Raw genomic sequence first — 21,851 nt, forward strand, 5'->3', positions numbered from 1 at the left:
GGGTAGATAGGGGTAGATAGGGGGTAGATGGGGTGGATACACAGAGAGGGGGTAGATACACAGAGAGGGTTAGATGGAGTAGATACAGAGAGAGGGGGTAGATAGGGGTAGATACGGAGAGAGGGGGTAGATGGGGTAGATACACAGAGAGGGTTAGATGGAGTAGATACAGAGAGAGGGGGTAGATAGGGGTAGATACGGAGAGAGGGGGTAGATACGGAGAGAGGGGGTAGATAGGGGTAGATACTGAGAGAGGGGGTAGATAGGGGTAGATACAGAGAGAGGGGGTAGATGGGGATAGATAGGGAGAGATGGGGTAGATGGGGTAGAAACAGAGAGAGGGGGTAAATAGGGGTAGATACAGAGAGAGAGGGTAGATGGGGGTAGATACAGAGAGAGGGGGTAGATAGGGGCAGATACAGAGAGAGGGGGTAGATGGGGTAGATACAGAGAGGGGGGGTAGATGGGGTAGATACAGAGAGAGAGGGTAGATGGGGGTAGATACAGAGAGAGGGGGTAGATAGGGGTAGATACAGAGAGAGGGGGTAGATGGGGTAGATACGGAGAGGGGGGTAGATGGGGGTAGATACAGAGAGAGGGGGTAGATGGGGTAGATACAGAGAGGGGGGTAGATAGGGGTAGATACAGAGTGGGGGGGTAGATGGGGTAGATACAGAGAGAGGGGGTAGATGGGGGTAGATACGGAGAGATGGGGTAGATAGGGGTAGATACACAGAGAGGGTTAGATGGAGTAGATACAGAGAGAGGGGGTAGATAGGGGTAGATACGAGAGAGGGGGTAGATACAGAGAGAGGCCTACTCCTCAGCTGATTGGTTGGAATTGTAGAACAGGTGATGAAATCTTCAAAAAGAACAAAAAAGAGAATGAAAGTACAAACAGAGCTTGTGAAATGGAAACAAGCTACCCGCACCTGCTGTCACGCCACACAGCTTGACAGTGTGTGTGTGTGTGTGTGTGTGTGTCTGTGTGCGTTTGTGTGTGCTCAAAACCGGCAGACAGGAAGTGAAATAGTCTAACCTGCTCTGATAAACCTCTGAGACAGATTTTCATAAATCTACTGAAGGAGAACACCGCTGAGAATAAACATGTGCACACACACGCGCGCACACAAACACACACCTACACGCCTACACACACACTGTCCTAACCTTGCGTGCGTAAATCTCCACACAGGTCACTGGTCGTATCCAGCAGTTAATGAGCCCATTAGCTTTTAGGTCTAACATCGCTAATTTATTACTTGCCACTCTCTATAAATCCCATCTAATCAATTAGCATACTTTGTTAGCTAATTACTTATTGAACACATTTAGCACACTATTTCATCAAGCACACATTAAAGAGTTTTATATGTGTTATTCGTAGCAGTTGAATGACCATCTACCTTCCTGTGAGCAGTTTTGCTGCAACGTGGGACATTGTATTCAGATGGCAACCATTGCATTGTCCCATATCTAGTGGGCTCAGAGTAACAGTTCTTCAATGAAGCTGTAGGAAGTGTAAAAAACGATTAGCATCAGACGGCTATATTTTGCTTTCCGAGAAATGAATAACCTAAGGTTGAATGAAGAAGCAACAGAGTGTGTGTGTGGGTGTGGGGGGGGGGGTGGGTTGGTGGGTGTGTCTTTGTGTGTGCATGAGAATCCAATCTGCCCCCCTCCCCCCCCCCGGGTGTGTGTGTGTATTTCTATACCTGTGAGGTCCAGATGTCCTCGGTATAGTAACACATGGCAAATCATCACTGGTGAGGACATTTTGTCGGCCCTCACTAAATTGTTTTTCTCAGGGTTGGGGTTAAGGTCAGGGTTAGAATGGGGTTTTAGGGGGTTAGGATATAGAAGATATGGAATTTTTAATGGGAATCTATTGTGATCTCAAAAAAGTCCTCACGAGTATAGTAAAAGTGTGTGTGTGTGTGTGTGTGCGTGCGTGTGTGTACAGTACGTGCAACACCAATTGTAGGGGCAGCCACCAGAAGTTTCAACAGGATAGAGCTTGAGTGCTCCTTCCGTGATAAATTCCAGACACGCTGATGCGCACAAGCGCCCATAAACACATGCACAGACACACACAAACACACACTAGTTATTCCAACATGAGCAATAGCTTTTCATCCCTCCCTTGGCTATGAACCAAAAAGCTGCATGAGTTATCAAGCCCCTGTGTGGAAAAGAAGGTGAACTCTCTCCAGGAGTCATCATGTTTGACGTGATAAGAATTAAATCATAATGAGTATGAGCGGGTGTGTGGGTGAAGGATGTCCAAAAATCAGAATTTTGACCTTTTGAACAACACCAATGAAATTACACAATTCCTGATACCCGTTTTGGCAAAAAAGTAATCAATCAAACAGTTTTACAATGACCATTTAACTGTAGCACACATTAAGAAAATTATAAGCTACTTTGATTTAAAATAAGCACTGAGGAAAACTGTTATGATGAATGCCAAATATTCATGCATTCAGAGTCTGCGGGAGACACAGCTGTGGGAATACGTTTCTGCAAGAGGGGGTGTGCCAATGATGGCTGTGTAGGGTGTGGCGGTGGGGTCCCCAGGACACATGGCCCCTCAGCCGCGAAGACGCGCGTTTCGCTGACTGAGGTACGGCCAACACGCTCAACTCCAAGCAAACGGTGCAAAATGACAACTAACCACGTGCATAAAGAAGCTGTTTCCCTCGGAGGCCCAGCGGCTAACAGCAAGCGACTCTGTGTCACTTATAACCTGCGTAAACCCTTTATGTAGGTCAGGTTGTCCGCAAGCGCAAATACGAAAACACCTACTGATGCCTCAGGTGCTCAGAAGAATTTGATGTGTTTCCACCTTTCATTTGAAATGACATAAGGCCCCTATTTCCCAGCAGGCTTTTGGGTGTCTTTTGGGTATTCCCTGTGGGCCCACCACCTTCGACATCGTCCTCTCGTATCGGTCGGAAGTATCGGTCCTGTGCGTGTGTGTGTGTGTGTGTGTGCTTTAAAAGTGTGTGCGTGCACGTTCACGTGCGACTTTGCGCACGCGTGCGTTGTGTGTGTTCCATGCAAAATGCCAACAACTTGGCAGTAGAGAATGCCAGAGCAACAGAAACCATGGCCAAAATATTAATACTTGACACACCTGCCAGCAACATTGATCTAATCATAGCTGCCTTATTGAACACCTTAGAGAGACAGAAAGAGCAGTAAGAAGAGAGGAGCGGGAGGATAGGGGCTGGAGGGAGGGAGGGAGGGAGGGAGAGGGTGAGAGACAGTGTGAGAGACAGATGGAAGGGGGGAGACACTTAATGAGAGAGAGGGGACTTGAACCAAGCAATTACAGAGGTATTTATGTTAGCAGTAACCTAGGGAACAGTTTCTGTATTTCATAATATTTCCTAATATCACATGTAATTGTAAATTAGTGGGGTCATTTTTTTAACAATTCAGGTTTATATGGTCAGGTTTTTCTTTTTTTTTTTATGGGAAACAATTTTGCAGACAGCCTGTGACTTCCATCAGTGTGAATCATTACCAATACTTCTCTTTTTATACATATATACTGTGTATTTAAGATATATGGTCACGTTTTTACAAATGTTTAATGCAGTGGCGGCATGCAAATTCGGTGTGTTTACCACAGCCTATTCTGAAACACAACGTTTAACCCTTTGACATCTAGAAGCTAAACACTGCCAGCTACTAAACTTATATATAGTCTTAATTTAGTTGGCTTGCTAATTAGCCATGTAGTACCATTGGGCATTGGCTCAATAATGATGTAATATTTCTGGACTTGTATGAGGCATGTATTATTACATTTTGGAGTTCAGCCATGATTTCTGGAAGAAGCACAAGGGACAATGACTTCTGTCTGTCTTTTATAGAATGTGCAGAAAAATCCTCTGGTGTTGCCTCCAAAATAAAAACTTTGTCCATGATATTCTTTCCTATTTACAATAAATTATGATTACTTTCATGTTTTTTGATATTATATGTTTACATAATTTACAACTATAGTTGTGTGAAAAAGTACACCCCCTAAAACTCTGGTTAGCAACCAGGGGATATCCTGTCGTTTTACCCAGGCATTGCCTGACAAATGTCAGTCGCATCTTGATGTTATTTTTTGAGTGCAGAGGCTTTTTCCTTCTTGACCGACAATGTAGGCCAAGATTGCGCAGTTTATTTCTGACAGTTCAATCATGCACTTTGACCTTGATTGTGGCAAGAGAGGTCTGTAGATCCTTTGATGCTATTCTGAAGTTCTTAGAGACATCTATGAACATCTTTTGCCTGCATTTTGTGAATAGACTAACGTAGATTTCTAGTGGTCTAGAATTTTCTCCATTTGTAGATGAGCCATTAGATAGTCTGTCAGATAAATTGCTCCTCCAAGACTGATGGGCATCAATAATCCTGCTTTTGATGGTCTCAGATGGGTCCTTTGATCTTAGCATGATCTGTTACCACAGACCCATAAGGTTCAGACCAAACCAGAAGAAGAGCACGTTTCTAATCTTTGTGGAAGGCTGGACACTCCCAAGGTACTACGTGAGGATTTTTCTAATAATTTGCACCTGTTCTGGTGAACCCGATTCTAGTTTCATGATTTGTTAAACTGGGTTACCTATATCCATTAACACGGTGGGAATTTAGCTCAAATAGCCACCTGTCCAAATATGTTTAAAAATACTACTTCCCAGGGTTATTTAGTTACTTTTCCACATGCCCATTGCTACGTCATGCCAATGAAGCAGTTTGAATGTAGCTGAATTGAGAGAGACAGAGACAGGCAGAGAAATAGGATGGGATGGGGAGGGGAGAGAAGAGGGTAGCACTCGGGTACAGCTGCCTATTAAAGGACATATGGACCCATCACCCTCATTAGATGCCTCATTTCATATTTGCATTTAGACGGCCACTCTCTTTTTTTCTCTCTCTCATTCACCACACACACACACACACACACACACACACACACACACACACCTGATGCCACCAGTCCATTCCCGTCTGCATCACATCATCTATGATCCCAGAGATTGATTCAGTTTTACCACCCACACATCTTTCTAGAGGGACACACACAAACACACGGCTATAAAGTAGCAGGTGATGGAGTCTGGAACGGAGATGAAGTACACACAGAGTGTTCTGTTTGTTTTCAATAATAACAGAGTTTGTTGATTAAATATGTAAATATGTTCAAAATGACCAACAGAGCATATCCAAAATGTTTATGGAATAAAATCTAGCTGTTGAGAGGTTATGAGTAATGTAGGTCCTTTAACATTGGATTGACACAACCACCCCATGGTATGTATCCTACCTAAGTTAAAAAAGACCTCACTGTGTGTATCTATGTGATGATCTACAGAGGACAATGTGAAGGTCTGGAACACTGAGAAGCTACAGAGGACAATGTGAAGGTCTGGAACACTGAGGAGCTACAGAGGACAATGTGAAGGTCTGGAACACTGAGGAGCTACAGAGGACAATGTGAAGGTCTGGAACACTGAGAAGCTACAGAGGACAATGTGAAGGTCTGGAACACTGAGAAGCTACAGAGGACAATGTGAAGGTCTGGAACACTGAGAAGCTACAGAGGACAATGTGAAGGTCTGGAACACTGAGGAGCTACAGAGGACAATGTGAAGGTCTGGAACACTGAGGAGCTACAGAGGACAATGTGAAGGTCTGGAACACTGAGAAGCTACAGAACACTGGGTAAAAGTTTGGAACACCAAGAAACTGCAGAAAATTATGAAAAGGTCTGAAACACTAAGAAACTACAGAACACTATGTGTACGTTTAGAACACTAAGAAACAACAGAACACTATGTGTACTTTTAGAACACTAAGAAACGACAGAACACTATGTGTACGTTTAGAACACTAAGAAACAACAGAACACTATGTGTACTTTTAGAACACTAAGAAACGACAGAACACTTAGTGAACTGTTTAGAACACTAAGAAACTACAGAACACTATGTGTACGTTTAGAACACTAAGAAACTAAAGAACACTGTGGTACGTTTAGAACACTAAGAAACTACAGAACACTATGTGTACGTTTAGAACACTAAGAAACTACAGAACACTATGTGTACGTTTAGAACACTAAGAAACTAAAGAACACTATGTGTACGTTTAGAACACTAAGAAACTACAGAACACTATGTGTACGTTTAGAACACTAAGAAACTACAGAACACTATGTGTACGTTTAGAACACTAAGAAACAACAGAACACTTAGTGAAGTGTTTAGAACATTGGAGTAGAACTCCTGTCCAGAGGCCATAATGGATATATACAATTGATCAGCCATAACATTATGACCACCTGTCTAATATTGTGTAGGTCCCCTTTTTGTCACCAAAACAGCCCTGACCCATCAAGGCATGGACTCCACTAGACCTCTGAAGGTGTTCTGTGGTATCTGGCACCAAGACAGCACATCCTTTAAGTCCTGTAAGTTGTAAGGTGGGGCCTCCATCGATCCGACCTGTTTGTCCAGCACATCCCACAGACGCTTGATTGGATTAAGATCTGGGGAATTTGGAGGCCAAGTCAACACCTTGAACTCATTATTGCGTTCCTCAAACCATTCCTGAACCATTTTTGCTTTGTGGCAGGGCTCATTATCCTGCTGAAAGAGGTCAATGCCATCAGGGAATACCATTGCCATGAAAGGGTGCACATGGGACTGCAACAATGCTCAGGTAGGTGGAACGTGTCAAAATAACATCCACATGAATGACAGGACCCAAGGTTTCCCAGCAGAACATTGCCCAAAGCATCACACTGCCTCCGCCGGCTTGTCTCCTTCCCATAGTGCATCCTGGTGCCATGTGTTCTCCAGGTAAGCGACGCACACACACCCGGCCATCCACATGATGTAAAAGAAAAAGGGATTCATCAGTCCAGGCCACCTTCTTCCATTGCTCCGTGGTCCAGTTCTGATGCTAACATGCCCATTGTAGGTGCTTTCGGCAGTGGACAGGGGTCAGCATGGGCACCCTGACTGGTCTGCGCCTACACAGCCCCACAAGCAACAAACTGTGATGCGCTGTGTGTTCTGACACCTTTCTATCAATACCAGCATTAACTTTTTCAGCAATTTGAGCTACAATAGCTCGTCAGTTGGATCAGACCAAACGGACCAGCCTTCACTCCCCACGTGTATCAATGAGTCTTAGCCGCCCATGACCCTGTCGTTGGTTCACTGTTTTTCCTTCCTTGGACCACTTTTGATAGATACTAACTAACACCCCACAAGGGCTGCAGTTTTGGAGATGCTCTGACACAGTTGTTTAGCATCACAATTTGGCCCTTGTCAAATTTGCTCAGATCCTTACACTTGCCCATTTTTCCTGCTTTTAACACATCAACTTTGAGGGCTGATGAGGGGCTATATTCTATTTTTAAGTGGCATGAAGTTGATAACAATATCACCAATATGTGCTAATTTAAACCCAAGAAAACTGTCATGTCACTTAAGAGAATTAACAAGATTTTATTTTGTGGAAAATCTGATTGGGCAACACTGGCAGATTTTGAGAAAATCCTTACCCCAGGTTTGGAATATTCAGAAGCAACAGAACACTACATTCTGTGAAGATTTTTTACTCTGAGAACCTAAGGAACATTGAGTTCAGAACACTGATTAGAATTTCAGAATTCAGAACTTGGTTGAAGGAGTTTGCACAGAAAGAGCTCGGAATACTTTGTGAGAGATGTGGGAACACTGACAGACCCGAGGACAACGACGAACCTCTCGGAGCCATTGGAATCTCTTTCTTTAAAATAATTAAAATGCCCGAGAAATACTTTTCCAAAGAATTCCCTCGCCGAGTGAGAAGAATGTTCCAGTGACATGGAGTGATTCATGTCCTCTGGTGTGAGACTGCTCACACAGGTCTGCTCAGAGCATGAAAGCATGGTTGGTCTCTTGCCTTTTCCTTCTCTCTCACTTGCCTCCCTCCCACTTCCTCCTTTTGAGATTTGCGGTGACAAAAGCAGCTCTTCCAGGTTGTGTGTGTGTGTGTGTCTCTGGGGGAAACACGGTTCAACGTGTCTGAAGAGACCCGGGCTTCCTAATCTGATTTGTCCTGAATTCCATTTTTGCGTGTACGTGTGTGTTAGTCAGAGTGCATTACACACGCACACACAAACACACGCGCGCACATGCACAGCACAGCTTAGCTCTCTATAACAAGTTTGCCACCATGGCTTCTACAGTGATTCCCCCTGAGGCAGTCAAACCGACAGCAGAAGTAGTAATATCTACCATCCCCACTCTGTCGCTCAAAAACTACATTTCGCATCACTCACGGACATGTTTGTCAGGGGCCGTGTACAGGAATTTTACATAACAGCATTCTATGTGTTGCTATTCATCGATGCTCGATTTTCCTCTAAGTGTCGTTTATGGGTAAATGAGTTCTTTAAGGATAATGTTTACATGGTACATGCCAGTCCACAGCAGATTCGATATAGAATAATGATGTAGACAGGGATGCTATGCCACTACCTAAGGAGTTTCTTACACACACACACACACACACCCACGCCAAGTTTAACCAAGTTTAGGCCTGTATCTGTTGCTATGGATACCACCCAGAGCTACAGAACAAAAAAAAGAGAGGAGGAAGGGGGGAAAAGAGAAAGAAAAGGACAGAGAAAGAGAAAGAGGGAAGAGGGAAAGGTACAGAAAGTTAAAGAGATCAGAAAATATGAAAAAACATGAATATTTTATGCAAGGCTGATAGAGAGCGTCGGAGAATCATCACTTTGTGCTCTGTGTTTCCCCGCTGTCGTGTGCATTAATTATACCACACAGCGGGTGTTCAACATTTGGAAATTTCCAAAATGTGTTTAACTTATTTGAAAATGATTCCATTCGCCCAAGTTTATCTCAACATACCATGAACAGAATGCATCAGTGAAATTCATTCAAAACTTCCCCGAAAAGGCGACTGCACCTATCTGTTGTACAGCAATGCTAATGAAAATCATCCCCCAAAGAAATTTATGAAATAATAATAATTATTATTATTATTTAATTAAATCCAGAGGCAATTACGGATAATCCAGGGACAATTACGGATAACCAAAAAGCAGTGGCTAAGCGTTTCCAAACGTGTCGTTATGAGGCAAGGAGGGTGCAAGTATTCGAATGCAGAAAACGTTAATGGTGCTTGTTTTGAAATAAGACAGTGAACAAAACTAAAGGAAACAGTCAAAGCCTCGTTAAAGGAAGCCTTGTTAAAACAACAACACAGGCATAGTGGACACCAAAAAAAACGTTACCCCCCCAATCCTCATGAAGATGGTACAGTCCCCCTGGAAGTCTCACAGCCAGCCCCCCAAACACCACGGCTAGCTGAAGTTGATTAGGTCAGATTATATATTTTTTTATTTGTCAGAGACTGATGCACTTAAACATAGAAGATAGATCTATCTCATACAGTCTCTTATCTACAGACATCTGAAGAAGGTCTAATTTTCTCCTCTGATATTCAAAAGAAGCAAAGGCCTCTTTCCGGTACAGATCTCCTATGGTGCTGGCAGAGGGAACCCGCTGCTGATTGGCCCCTGAAGCGAAGCAGGGTTGGCGTGGTTGGTCCTTGGATAGGAGACCAGAAGCTACTAAAAGTGGTTTCGGTGGGGCAGTAAAGGGCACTCTTCCCTCTGGTCTAACTATCAAACCCCAATGTCCCAGGGCAGGGAAAGGAGCGTTACCTTTAATACTGTATTTCCCTTGAATTTACATCAAATAGGGGGTCTTGACTCTCTGTGGTCACTAAAGATTCAATAGCTGATCGTAAGAGTAGGGGTTGTTTAAATAGAAACATTTTCAAACTGACCTTAATAACAACATTGCTACCTAATCATGAATAGGCCTATTTAGTATGCTTATCAAGTTTTGGTCAAACAAATGAGTGCTTTCAATGTACCTTTTCAAGATCTCACTTTCATTGGAGGCAGGGATACACTAGGTAACCCTTACCATCATCTTGCACGGTGCAGGGCCAACCAGTTGTAAAGAAAAGGAGAGCGGGCTAGGATCTTAGATTACAATGTCTTGCTACCTCACATTATCGGTAAAACTGAGCAATGTGGTAATGACCAGCAAGTAGGGATCTATCCAATTATTAGTCAGGCGCGCAATTTAAGTCCTGTCTGATGATCACAATGGACCTGTCCCCCTATTACATGACAAGTACATATGGACATTTTCTAATATTACAATGCAAAGACTCTACCTAATACACCATTAGGTCCATTGCAAAAGGAGAATGATTTATCGCGTTTAACAAACAATACCCTGATAAGAATCCCAGTCATTTCTTAGGGCAACATTTATGGATGGTAACCAGTTGTAAAATCACTTCACTATTCCTGGAACTGTGGTCACGGGAGAATCTCTAGCTTTGTTTGGTTTCTAAATGCGATTGTAATAATCATCTCGTAGCAGGTTGCAGAGGGATCTGACATTAGAGCATTTAATTATTCACGGAGTATTGGTCTGCTGAACACAAATGTCAAGTTGTATCAACCTTTTTCTTTAAACTCTCCAGGCACCATTGTACCTGGGACAGTGTGGTGACGGACAGCTCCGTCATCTCCCGCTCTTCCCCGGATTCCCGTTGCACATGAACTCACCCCGGACTCCTTCATTTGTCTCGTCTCCAATTGTCGTTCACACCAGGTCCCAATTAATTCATTAGTATGTGTTTAAATGCTTCTCCTCTGCTCCCCTCATTCGTCTGTCATTGTTGCTTGTCTTCGTTGGTTACGCATGTGGTGAGTGGTTTCGTTTTGGTGTGTACCTTTTGTTTTGTTTAAGAGTTATCGGTGCTCTTCTCTATTAAAACGACTGCCACTCTGCCTGTGCCTGGTTCCTTTCCTTTCCACCACTAAACCATTCGTGACAGTACCACTTACCGCTATAAAGGTCAAGTAATTCATTTGTTTTTATTTTATCAGGGAAAAAATTACTTTGAGGTATCCAAAGCCCATATAATTTCCTAATAATTTGGAAAAATTAATCAGATGAGCTCTATTTCAAAATATCTCTCTTTCCAAGAGTAACCAGGGTCTCACATGAGTGCACAGCCACAGATGGCCTACAGAAACAAAGTAATGAAAATGCTATTGTGTTATTGGAAATTCTGCCTTTTTGTATTCTAATGATTCCCGACCTTCATGAACACAACCAAATTATCTTTTTTTCCAGTAGCATAGACAAATCATTTATTACATGGTTTGAGTCAAAATTACTCCAAATTGGCAAGAAGACTGCTCCAAAAAGCTTGTCCTTTCAAATGTTAATGTACCTTTTTTTTGTTTTTTTATGTTTCATAAATGCAGCTCTACCTTCTGAACAGTTTCAGCTACAAAACAGTGGAGAGGACCGTGCACACAAAGTAACTATTGCTTTTTTAAATAAATATGTGCAGTTGCCCTAACTCTAACCCCACTCTAAAAAATATTCCCAGTAAGATTGTATGTATGTATAAATATATACTTACATATACAGTATATAATATACACACAGTAAAATAATAATAGGTCCTGAATCAACTTACCTGGTTAAACAACTGAAAAAAATATAGAGAATCGCCCCGCATCTAGTTGCTTTCCTCTGGGTTAAACATCACAGGTTGTGGTAAATCTTATGGCAGACACATCACAAGGGACTCCAACAGGAACGTGTTCTCCACACTGAACGAGGTATGTAAACGCACAGGACAGGCGTGCTCACCCATGGAAGTGGTTTGTTTTTGTGTGTGTGTGTGTGTGTGTGTGTTCTCTCACTCACCTGAGGCAGCCGGTGGCATTGCGCAGCACCTGGGAGGTGTGTGTTTGTTGCTTGCGATTGTCATGGAGATTGTGGGTGGAGTCCCAGGAGGAGGAGTGGGGGATGATGACGCTATTGGTCAGAACGGCCAGTGCATCCTGAATGATGGGCATCTTTAGGGCGTCGCATGATGACAGGTTCCACAACACACCTGAGAACATACAGAGTTGGTTTAAAACAAGCGTAGACACCGCGGCTGAACGCAGAGAAATAATAATCACTGAACTCCCAAGCTCAGACACATCTGACATCTGTCTCTGAGTAGTCTTGTGAGGCCACACCTCTCTTTTCATGCTTCCTTAGAGGTCTGGAAACGATTGTTTTTCAAAAAAGGTATGAACAGTGCTGGCTCCTTGCGCTAAGATTTCTATTGGATGTTATATTTCAGTACACCTCATCGCCACATGCTCGTGGAAGACATGGTTAGTTTTGGAAGAAGTGTGCTTTTAAAAAAAAAATAATAATAAATGAAGCCATTACAACACTTGTGTTCAAACGCAGTTCTGAAGAAAAGAGATGTTCTAGCGTATATCTACACGTACTATTGAAAAAATTATTTGCATACTCCGCTGTCCGGTGAACAAGTGCACCTCTAAAACACTGACCCAAAAAGCATCTTACTATCGCCCCAGTTGCACTATGCTAAAGGTTTAGAATTTAGCAAGCGTGGCCAGCCACTTTTGCAATGTTATGAAAAATGTTGGCCAGGCTAGCAACTACTGGTGACATCATACAGCTGCAGGGCAAACATTGGCATTGGCCGCCAGTGGGAAGCAACACAACACCCATAAGACCCATGATAGCACAGCGGTGCTTTGCTCATTTATACCATATGGTGCTATCCGAGGGACTAACACTAGCTAATGGGCATGTAGCTATGCTAGGTACTAATGCTAGCTAATTGGCAAGTCACTATACCAGGGACTAACGCTAGCTAATGGGCATGTCACTATACCAGGGACTAACACTAGGTAATGGTCATGTTGCTATACCAGAGACTAATGCTAGCTAATGGGAATGTTGCTATACCAGGGACTAACGCTAGCTAATGGGAAAGGACGCTATACCAGGGACTAACGCTAGCTACAAAGCATGTAGAGGTCTGTAATTTATATCATAGGTACACTTCAACTGTGAGAGATCCAGAAAATCACATTGTATGATTTTTAAATAATTTATTTGCATTTTATTGCATTACATAAGGATTTGATCACCAACCAACCAGTAAGAATTCCGGCTCTCACAGACCTGTTCGTTTTTCTTTAAGAAGCCCTCCTGATCTCCACTCATTACCTGTATTAACTGCACCTGTTTGAACTCGTTACCTGTATAAAAGACACCTGTCCACACACTCAATCAAACAGACGCCAACCTCTCCACAATGGTCAACACCAGAGAGCTGTGTAAGGACATCAGGGATAAAATTGTAGACCTGCACAAGGTTGGGATGGGCTACAGGACAATAGGCAAGCAGCTTGGTGAGAAGGCAACAACTGTTGGCGCAATTATTAGAAAATGGAAGAAGTTCAAGATGACAGTCAATCTCCCTCGGTCTGGGGCTGTATGCAAGATCTCACCTCGTGGGGCATCAATGATCATTGAAGGTGAGGGATCAGCCCAGAACTACATGGCAGGACCTGGTCAATGACCTGAAGAGAGCTGGGTTCACACTCCCAAAGAAAACCATTAGTAACACACCACGCCGTCATGGATAATCCAGAGGAGGAATGGGAGAAGGTCATGTGGTCTGATGAGACAAAAAGAGAGCTTTTTGGTCTAAACTCAAATCGCCATGTTTGGAGGAAGAAGAAGGATGAGTACAACCCCAAGAACACCATCCCAACCATGAAGCATGGAGGTGGAAACATCATTCTTTGGGGATGCTTTTCTGAAAAGGGGACAGGACGACTGCATCATATTGAGGGGAGGATGGATGGGGCCATGTATTGTGAGATCTTGGCCAACAACCTCCTGCCCTCAGTAAGAGCATTGAGATGGGTCGTGGCTGGGTTTTCTAGCATGACAACGACCCGAAACACACAGCCAGGGCAACTAAGAAGCGGCTGCCGTAAGAAGCATCTCAAGGTCCTGGAGTGGCCTAACCATTCTCCAGACCTGAACCCAATAGAAAATATTTGGAGGGAGCTGAAAGTCTGTATTGCCCAGCAACAGCCCCGAAACCTGAAGGATCTGGAGAAGGTCTGTATGGAGGAGTGGGCCAAAATCCCTGCTGCAGTGTGTGCAAACCTGGTCAAGAACTACAGGAAACGTATGATCTCTGTAATTGCAAACAAAGGTTTCTGTACCAAATATAAAGTTCTGCTTTTCTGATGTATCAAATACTTATGTCATGCAATAAAATGCAAATTAATTACTTAACAATCATACAATGTGTTTCTCTGGAAAGATTACAGACTTCAACATGCTTTGTATGTGGGAAAACCTGCAAAATCGTCAGTGTATCAAATACTTGTTCTCCCCACTATATGTTCATATTGACAGGAACACCTTGGAATTACTGTACACTGTTAAATTAGCTCCCGGCTGGTTGTCAGCCCTGGTAGTTAGTGTGTTGCGTTGACATGTTGTGAGACGTTTTTTTAAACTAGGTCCGAACATTTAAAAAATTTGACTTAGCCAGACCTAAGAGGCTTGTCTCCAAGCAACAGTTAACCATAAGATGTTAACATTGTTATTCTGCCACTGCTCATGCAAACCATCCTTCTTTAACCTTCTAGACCGGCCGTCTCTTCTCTGATATTATGTGTGTTTGCAAGCTTGAATTGGAGAGACACTTGTGTCACTAATTGAGATCAAACCTCAGCACAAAGACAGGAGATTTATTTCACAGATTTAAAAATCGGAAAGCCTGCTCAGCTTGCCTGAGAGAAGAGGGAGGAGAGACAGAGAGAGAGCGGAGGAGAGGATAAAAAAAGAGGGGATTTGTTTGGATAATTAATTTAAAAAAACACCTCTCTGTGCACAAACAACACTCAGTTGCAAAGTCAACAGCACAGACAACTGATTTACTTTCCAACCTGACCAGGTCCAAACTGCCATTCAGCTGATTGAAATACTGTTTCAGGAACATCTACATATGCAAAAGAATAACAGGGAGATTTGCTGGTTACTTCAAGTATGAGGATCCCCTGAGCTATAATGATAAAAGAAATCAAAACAGCCTCATGATTTGTCTGTTGGGCAGGGCCGAAGGACCAGTGGATCACGGCATTATGACTCATCTATCTCTGACTGCCATCTCACTTCTTTACGCTCATACAATCTTCTATCTCTCTGTCTTCTCCACTTTCTCTCATTCCCTCACCCCTTATCTCATTCTCTCTCCTTTTTCCTCCCTCTCTCTCTCTCACTCCTCTCTCTTTTCCTTTTCCCTCTCTCTCCTCTGTCATCTTTCACTCCTCTCTCTCTATCTACTCTATTTTTTCTCAGTCCACCCCCTCCAAATACACAAACCGAGTTAACCCACCTTGGAAGCGCACACGCGCACACACACACACACACACACAAACAACAACAACACTCGTAACCTATGGGCTGTGAGCTACAGTCAGACAGGGAAGATGCCTTCTCTCTGACGGCTGACAGGAGGGACGGCGTCCTATTGGTGGACATCGTGAGGCGCATCTCATTTACATTTCCGAACATGCTAATTAGTGCTTCCCCCAGGTCTGACTAACAACTTCACAGAGAGAGTCAGACAGCCAGAGCGATGGAGAGAGATAAGCAGATAGAGGGAGAGGAATGGAGATGGACCTGGGGGGGGGTTGCATGGAGGATGCATAGACTCAGATGGGTGGGGGTAAAGATATAGTATGTTTTCTTTGCCCGTACACAGTTAACAGGGGTATGAAGTAACACATTCAAACCAATGCGGCCTGTAAAAAGTGTAATGTATTAAGAAGAAACTCTGTGACTGTTCGTCGTGGTTTTAATATGGTGGTACTCATAGGTAGACGTCCCCAAACTACCAGGAGTCTTGCTGTGGCACCAACCCTTCTCACTATCCATCTCTGTAAACATCCTTATCAGGACTGGCTCAGAGGAGCACCATGGCCCGGCATACAGAGAAGCACCTAACGCATGCCACTGGATTGAGATAAAGAGTGGTCCTCTCCATCTCTACTGCTAGAGCGTAGTGCTTGCAAAGCCAGGGTTGAGGGTTCGATTCCCACGAAGGGCCAGGATTTAAAAAAAAACACATATGGAAATGTAAACAAACCATTTTGTAGTAACAAAAATATGATGCTTATTTAAAGAAAAGAAGGAGTGACCGATGAACAGAGAGTGGGATGGGGAGAATATATCAGGAGAGAAAGACCAAAAGAAAGATGGACAACAAGACAAAGTAGTGGACCCTTTATTGATCTAGACAAGAGCAAGGACAACCCGTCCATCACAGTGACTTTGGCCAAGTTCAAATCTCCGGTACACACACACACACACTGCAGTCGACTGTAGAAAGAAAACAGATCAGCAACGCATCGCTAGGCACAAGGTTTCCATGGGGACCCAATCATGTGGCCACTGGCCAGTGGGTAAGTGTGTGCCTGTGTGTAGATGTGTGTGTGTGTGTGTGTGTTTAGGTGTGTGAGTGGGTTTAAGTCTGTGTTGTGGGTTTAGGTGTGTGTAGGATTGTGTTTGTTTAAGTGAGAGTGTTTGTGTGCATGTGTGTAGGTGTGTGAGTGTTTAAGTATGTGTGTGTTTAGGTGTTCATGTGTTTGTAGGTGTGTGTGTGTGTGTGTGTGTGTGTACTTCCCTAAAGGCAAGAGCTTGGACTATGAGGGTTGGATGATAGTTTTTTAGGAAATAGATAATTACATGAATACATAAATATATAATTTCACAAATATGCTAAGATGATGGGCCTGAAGTGGTCATGTTTTATTAAACATATTCTCACTGTCTGCTCATATTCAACATTCTAAATGTTCCCTGACATTAAACTCCACATAGACCTGAACTCACATAGCATATTGGTCCAGCACATCCAGCATGAGACTGGGTCCTAGTACCAGGAAGATGGAGTATTGGGTCCTGGGCCGGGCTATAGTATAGTACCAGGAAGATGGAGTGTTGGGTTCTGGGCTGGGCTATAGTATAGTACCAGGAAGAAGGAGTGCTGGGTCCTGGGCTGTGCTATAGTATAGTACCAGGAAGATGGAGTGTTGGGTCCTGGGCCGGGCTATAATATAGTACTGGGAATTTGGAGTGTTGGGTCCTCGGCTGGGCTATAGTATAGTACCAGGAAGAAGGAGTGCTGGGTCCTGGGCTGGGCTATAGTATAGTACCGGAAAGATTGTATATCTATCCTCTTTGTTGTGAAGCTGCAATCGCCAGTCGTGAGTCAGATATTACATTAAAGCAGCACATTCACCCTGAGTCACAGAGACAGACCTAGCATGACACCTCCTCACTCAGTCAGTAGCATGAGAGAGGGAAATGAGGGAGGTAGAGGGAGAGAAGGAGGGAGATTCAGGAAGACTAAAAGAGAGAGCGCAGGAAAGTGAGAGACAAGGGAAGTAGATTAGAAAGAAAACGGAGGGAGAGAGGGAAAACAGAGAGGAAGATTAGGGCGAGAGAATGGAGAGAATGAGAGAGTGGCAGAAAGAGAGGGAAGAGAGAGGGATTGAAACCAAATGAGTAGATTATATTTTGTGTCTGGTTGCTTTCTAGGCATCCCCATTTGCACTGCATTTAATTTATATGTTAATCTACGCTTACGCTGAGGACTTTTAATGAAGAGATCCGTGGTACTGAGAGCAACAACACACTCATGATACTGTTGCTTGATAGATAAACGGTCTTCCAGCGCCACAATGGAAATACCGCAGAGACATCAGCCCGTCCCTGTTGTTGTCTTATCAGGAGTGTCTACAACAGACAGTTCAACCATCACTCATTGTTTTGAGAGTCGGGGATTGTTGCTGAGCGGGAGGGGTCACAGGTCAAATTGGACATCGGGGTCATGCTACCGCCCGCCTCCCTAATCTTCGAACAAGACGAAGCCACAGAAGAAGCCTCTGTTCATCTCTGGTCTGGGTTTGTGTTGTGCGTGTGTAATGTTTGTGAGTGCGTATATTTTATTAATGTATGCAGTGTGTGTGTGTGTGTGTGTGTCACAGGTGTAAGTATACATGTGTGTCTTTAGCTTCAAACAAGTTCCCATCATGGGAAATGAGACGAGTTAGGGGAAACACTGTTTCACAGCGTAGCGTGGTGACTGACTGGGTATCAAACCTAGGTCGTCTTCGACCATCATGACCATGTTAGCCTACTGAACAAAAGCTCAGGAATTTGCGACGGTAGTTAATGCCACAACTCTAAGGCGACTTCCAAAGGCCTTATTTCTCCCCTCGGTGGTTTCGAGGCCTATCCTATAAAGCTTATCGTGACTCGGTCCCAATCAGGCCCACAGGAAGGCCTTCCTACATAGCGGAGGAATAGCCACTGATAGGCTTCTCAATCCCTGTTCTCTAGTCATGGGTGGCCTACGACCCAGAATGTCTGACCCATCTCACCAGTGAAGAGACACGCACCATCGCACACCAATGTTCTTGTAGTTTAGTGATTATGTATTTTTTTTGTATTCAAGTAAGTCATTAGCACACACTTTTTCCAGAGTAAGATCCCCCCATACTTTCCTCCCAGTAAGAAGTGCCTTGCTCGAATATCTAAGCTACAAGGAACCATATTTAGTTGTGTTATTTCCGCTTTCAGTTTTAATGTTATAGTGACACAGAGTGGCCTACGTTGGAAAGCTAGGAACCTTTTGTGCTTTGTAGGCTTAGTTTGTGTTTGGGATCATGTGTTGCCACCAAGGAGCAGTAGTATAGAACATTGTTGAGCCATTCATGGATTTGGTTAATGTAGAATTCTGTAACTGTAAAAACTATTAATTCTGGAACCAACAGTTTTTGATCAGATACATTGTTTTTAAAAGCTGGGGCCAGGACTACGACATCACAAACTGTGGTGTTCAAGGTATGACAGTCGTCTACAGTGACAGAGAAGATTTTCTCCACAGACATTGGAGACGCCGAGGCCGAGATGGCCCCATTACTGCTCCACAGTTCAGCAGCAGCTCAACAGCCCTGACAAAGTTCTCCCCCTTTGTCAGCGACGATGAGTACAGATTATGAATGAGAGACGCATGGTGCGCCTTGGCTAGATAGAAGCCTGCTAATTAGGCCAATAAATGAAGAAGTCAGGCCTGTCTTCCTCTATCCGTCTGAACACAGGGTTATTTCTCTAGCCTCTTTCGGAGCCTCCTTCAATTTCTGGGTTTCTTTACCAATTTTCAGAGCAATCGACCCGTTTACTCTAGCCGTGCCAGGAGTTTCAATTTGGGATGAAGTGTTTTATTCAACACAAGCCTGTGGACTTGCCAGACTTGATTAATGAATAAACCAGAACTTCTCATGTTTTTTAAAACAAATTTTCTGCTCTTTACATGAATGTTGATTGTCCTGAAGAACTGAATTGTTGGATTTTATTTCATTTTAAAATTTTAATATTTTAATTTGTTTTCATTAACTATCAAAACCTTCACAAACCAAAATAAATAAACTTTGCAGTTGTGACTTAAAATCATGATCCTAGTTGACTTGCTATGCTACAGAGCAGAGCCTTCCCTTACTCTCCACAGCAGAGCCAAATACTAGCCACATATGATAAATTGTCCAACATTATTTTCTGTTTTGCTCATTAGTAGGGCTATCACAGTTATTACATAATTAGCTGCTTGCGATTATTTGAGCCAGATCGCTATTTTCTTATAACAACAATCTTTTTGCACAATTTCTATTTATTCCTAATTCATCTTTCCAATCTGAATAAGTACAAACAAATCAACAAATACCACACAAATTTTGTGAGTTTCCATCAGTTAAGCCTCATTCACACCAGGCACGGCATAAAACAACTCAAACATCGCAATGAATCTACCTAAACATCACAATCAATCTACCCAAACATCGCAATCAATCTACCTAAACATCGCAATCAATCTAACCAAACATCGCAATAAATCTACCCAAACATCAATCTACCCAAACATCGCAATCAATCTACCAAAACATCACAATCAATCTACCCAAACATCGCAACCAATCTACCTAAACATTGCAATCAATCTACCCAAACATCACAATCAATCTACCCAAACATCGCGATCAATCTACCCAAACATCGCAATCAATCTACCCAAACATCACAATCAATCTACCCAAACATCGCGATCAATCTACCAAAATATCACAATCAATCTACCCAAACATCACGATCAATCTACCAAAACATTGCAATCAATTTACCCAAACATCACAATCAATCTACCCAAACATCACGATCAATCTACCAAAACATTGCAATCAATCTACCCAAACATCACAATCAATCTACCCAAACATCACGATCAATCCTCCCAAAAATCGCAATCAATCTACCGCATGTGTATATTTTCCGCAAAAAATTATCTCAAATATTTTACCAATCAAACCAATTACAAATATTGAGCTGTCAAAGCTTTTCTTGTGATCCCATAAATACTTAGTTCAAAACTACATATTAGCTCTCCTTGGGTGGAAAATCAACATCTGTTTCTGAAACCATATGGTAAGGCACCACACCGCAGTTCGACAATTTCAACTCATGCGATACACCTGACTTACCGCATCCAAATCTGGGTAGAGTGCAGTAGATTAGTTTTTAACTGAATAAATTAACTGAGCATTGAATTTCAAATAACTAGGCTATAATTTTTGCAGCAGAGCATAGAGGTGAAATGTCAAGAAAATGTACTTGGCATTGCTTTGCGGTTGCATTTTGTGAAGTGCAATCGTTTAACAACATTGATTAAGTGGTAGTTCCAATGCTGAACACAACTGCACCACCCTGGGCGCATTTTGATTTTAAACTCAATGCAAGAGGTGTGCCCAATCATTTAGAAGAGGCGGATTGCCAGATTTGCACCAGAAAGGTGGCGCTTAAAAGTGCCAACACCACAAATCTGAAGAACCATCTCCGGATCCTTCACATGTATTTTTAGGCTTGCAATATTGTTAGGCTTACACTATAATAGCGGTATACAATTTATAGTACGAACGATTAAATCGTTAATAGCAATTTCCTGTGCGACAATTAATCGTCAACTAAAATGTCAATGGTGACAGCCCTAGTCCTTGGGCTTGGGAGTCGGCATACGGATACTTTGAGGTGACATACTAGTTCAGTGACTTCTTTTGGCTATTTCAACAACTTGGAACCCAGCTACTTGTGGATACGTGTCATTAAACAAAAATATTTTTCCACCATCCCTACAACTAAGCCGCCACGGCTCCACATGTCTCACTGGTACTACAGTAGCCAAGAGACAAAAGAAAACCGCAGCAAAAAACTGCACCCTCACAGAGACAAAAACAAGGCCAAGATACACGGCAAGATGACAAAAAGTTGTGAAAAGACTGACAGCAGTGAAACACTAACAGAGTAAATGGAAGAAGTGTGTGGGAGTTGTTCTTCATATTTGATGACTGGTGAGGGGGTTTGTTCCTGGCTGAGAGAAGCACCATGGATTGTGTTAATATTTTAGTGTTAACACTAAAAAATTGTGGAGCACCTGGCTGTTTATGTTGACAACGAGGTTCTGAAACGGCTGACTAGCAACCATTGAATAAACTGATCTTGCCTTCCTTATAATAGCCTCCCACTGAGTAGTTATTTACTCTTGCTACTAAATAGATCTTTATTTCCTTGTAGAAAAAAAAGTGGATGTGTTCCGTGTGAAGGCATGCCATCTTGGGATGGAGAGAGAGAACAAGAGTATAGTGTTGGAACCCGAAAAATAAATGCCTCAACCTTTAGTTCTGCCAGCTAATAAAATACGATGGCAAACGTGTACAAACCAAAAGGACTTATATGCCACTTATAAAACTACGATTCAAAATCAAGTCGTAATCTCTT

General features: G+C 42.9%; 1 protein-coding gene across 3 annotated transcripts in view; it reads right to left on the reverse strand.

Moving 5' to 3' along the window:
* ctnnd2a (catenin (cadherin-associated protein), delta 2a) overlaps nt 1-21,851 on the reverse strand; it is a 234,032-nt gene that overhangs the window by 40,826 nt on the left and 171,355 nt on the right. For all 3 annotated transcript variants that reach the window (XM_020042001.2, XM_020042000.2, XM_034289441.1), the window contains one exon: nt 11,832-12,021. In XM_020042001.2, coding sequence (XP_019897560.2) covers nt 11,832-12,021 — 190 coding nt within the window. The remainder of the gene's footprint in view (nt 1-11,831; nt 12,022-21,851) is intronic.

The sequence above is a fragment of the Esox lucius genome, chromosome 21, assembly GCF_011004845.1.
Source record: "Esox lucius isolate fEsoLuc1 chromosome 21, fEsoLuc1.pri, whole genome shotgun sequence".
NCBI lineage: Eukaryota > Metazoa > Chordata > Actinopteri > Esociformes > Esocidae > Esox > Esox lucius.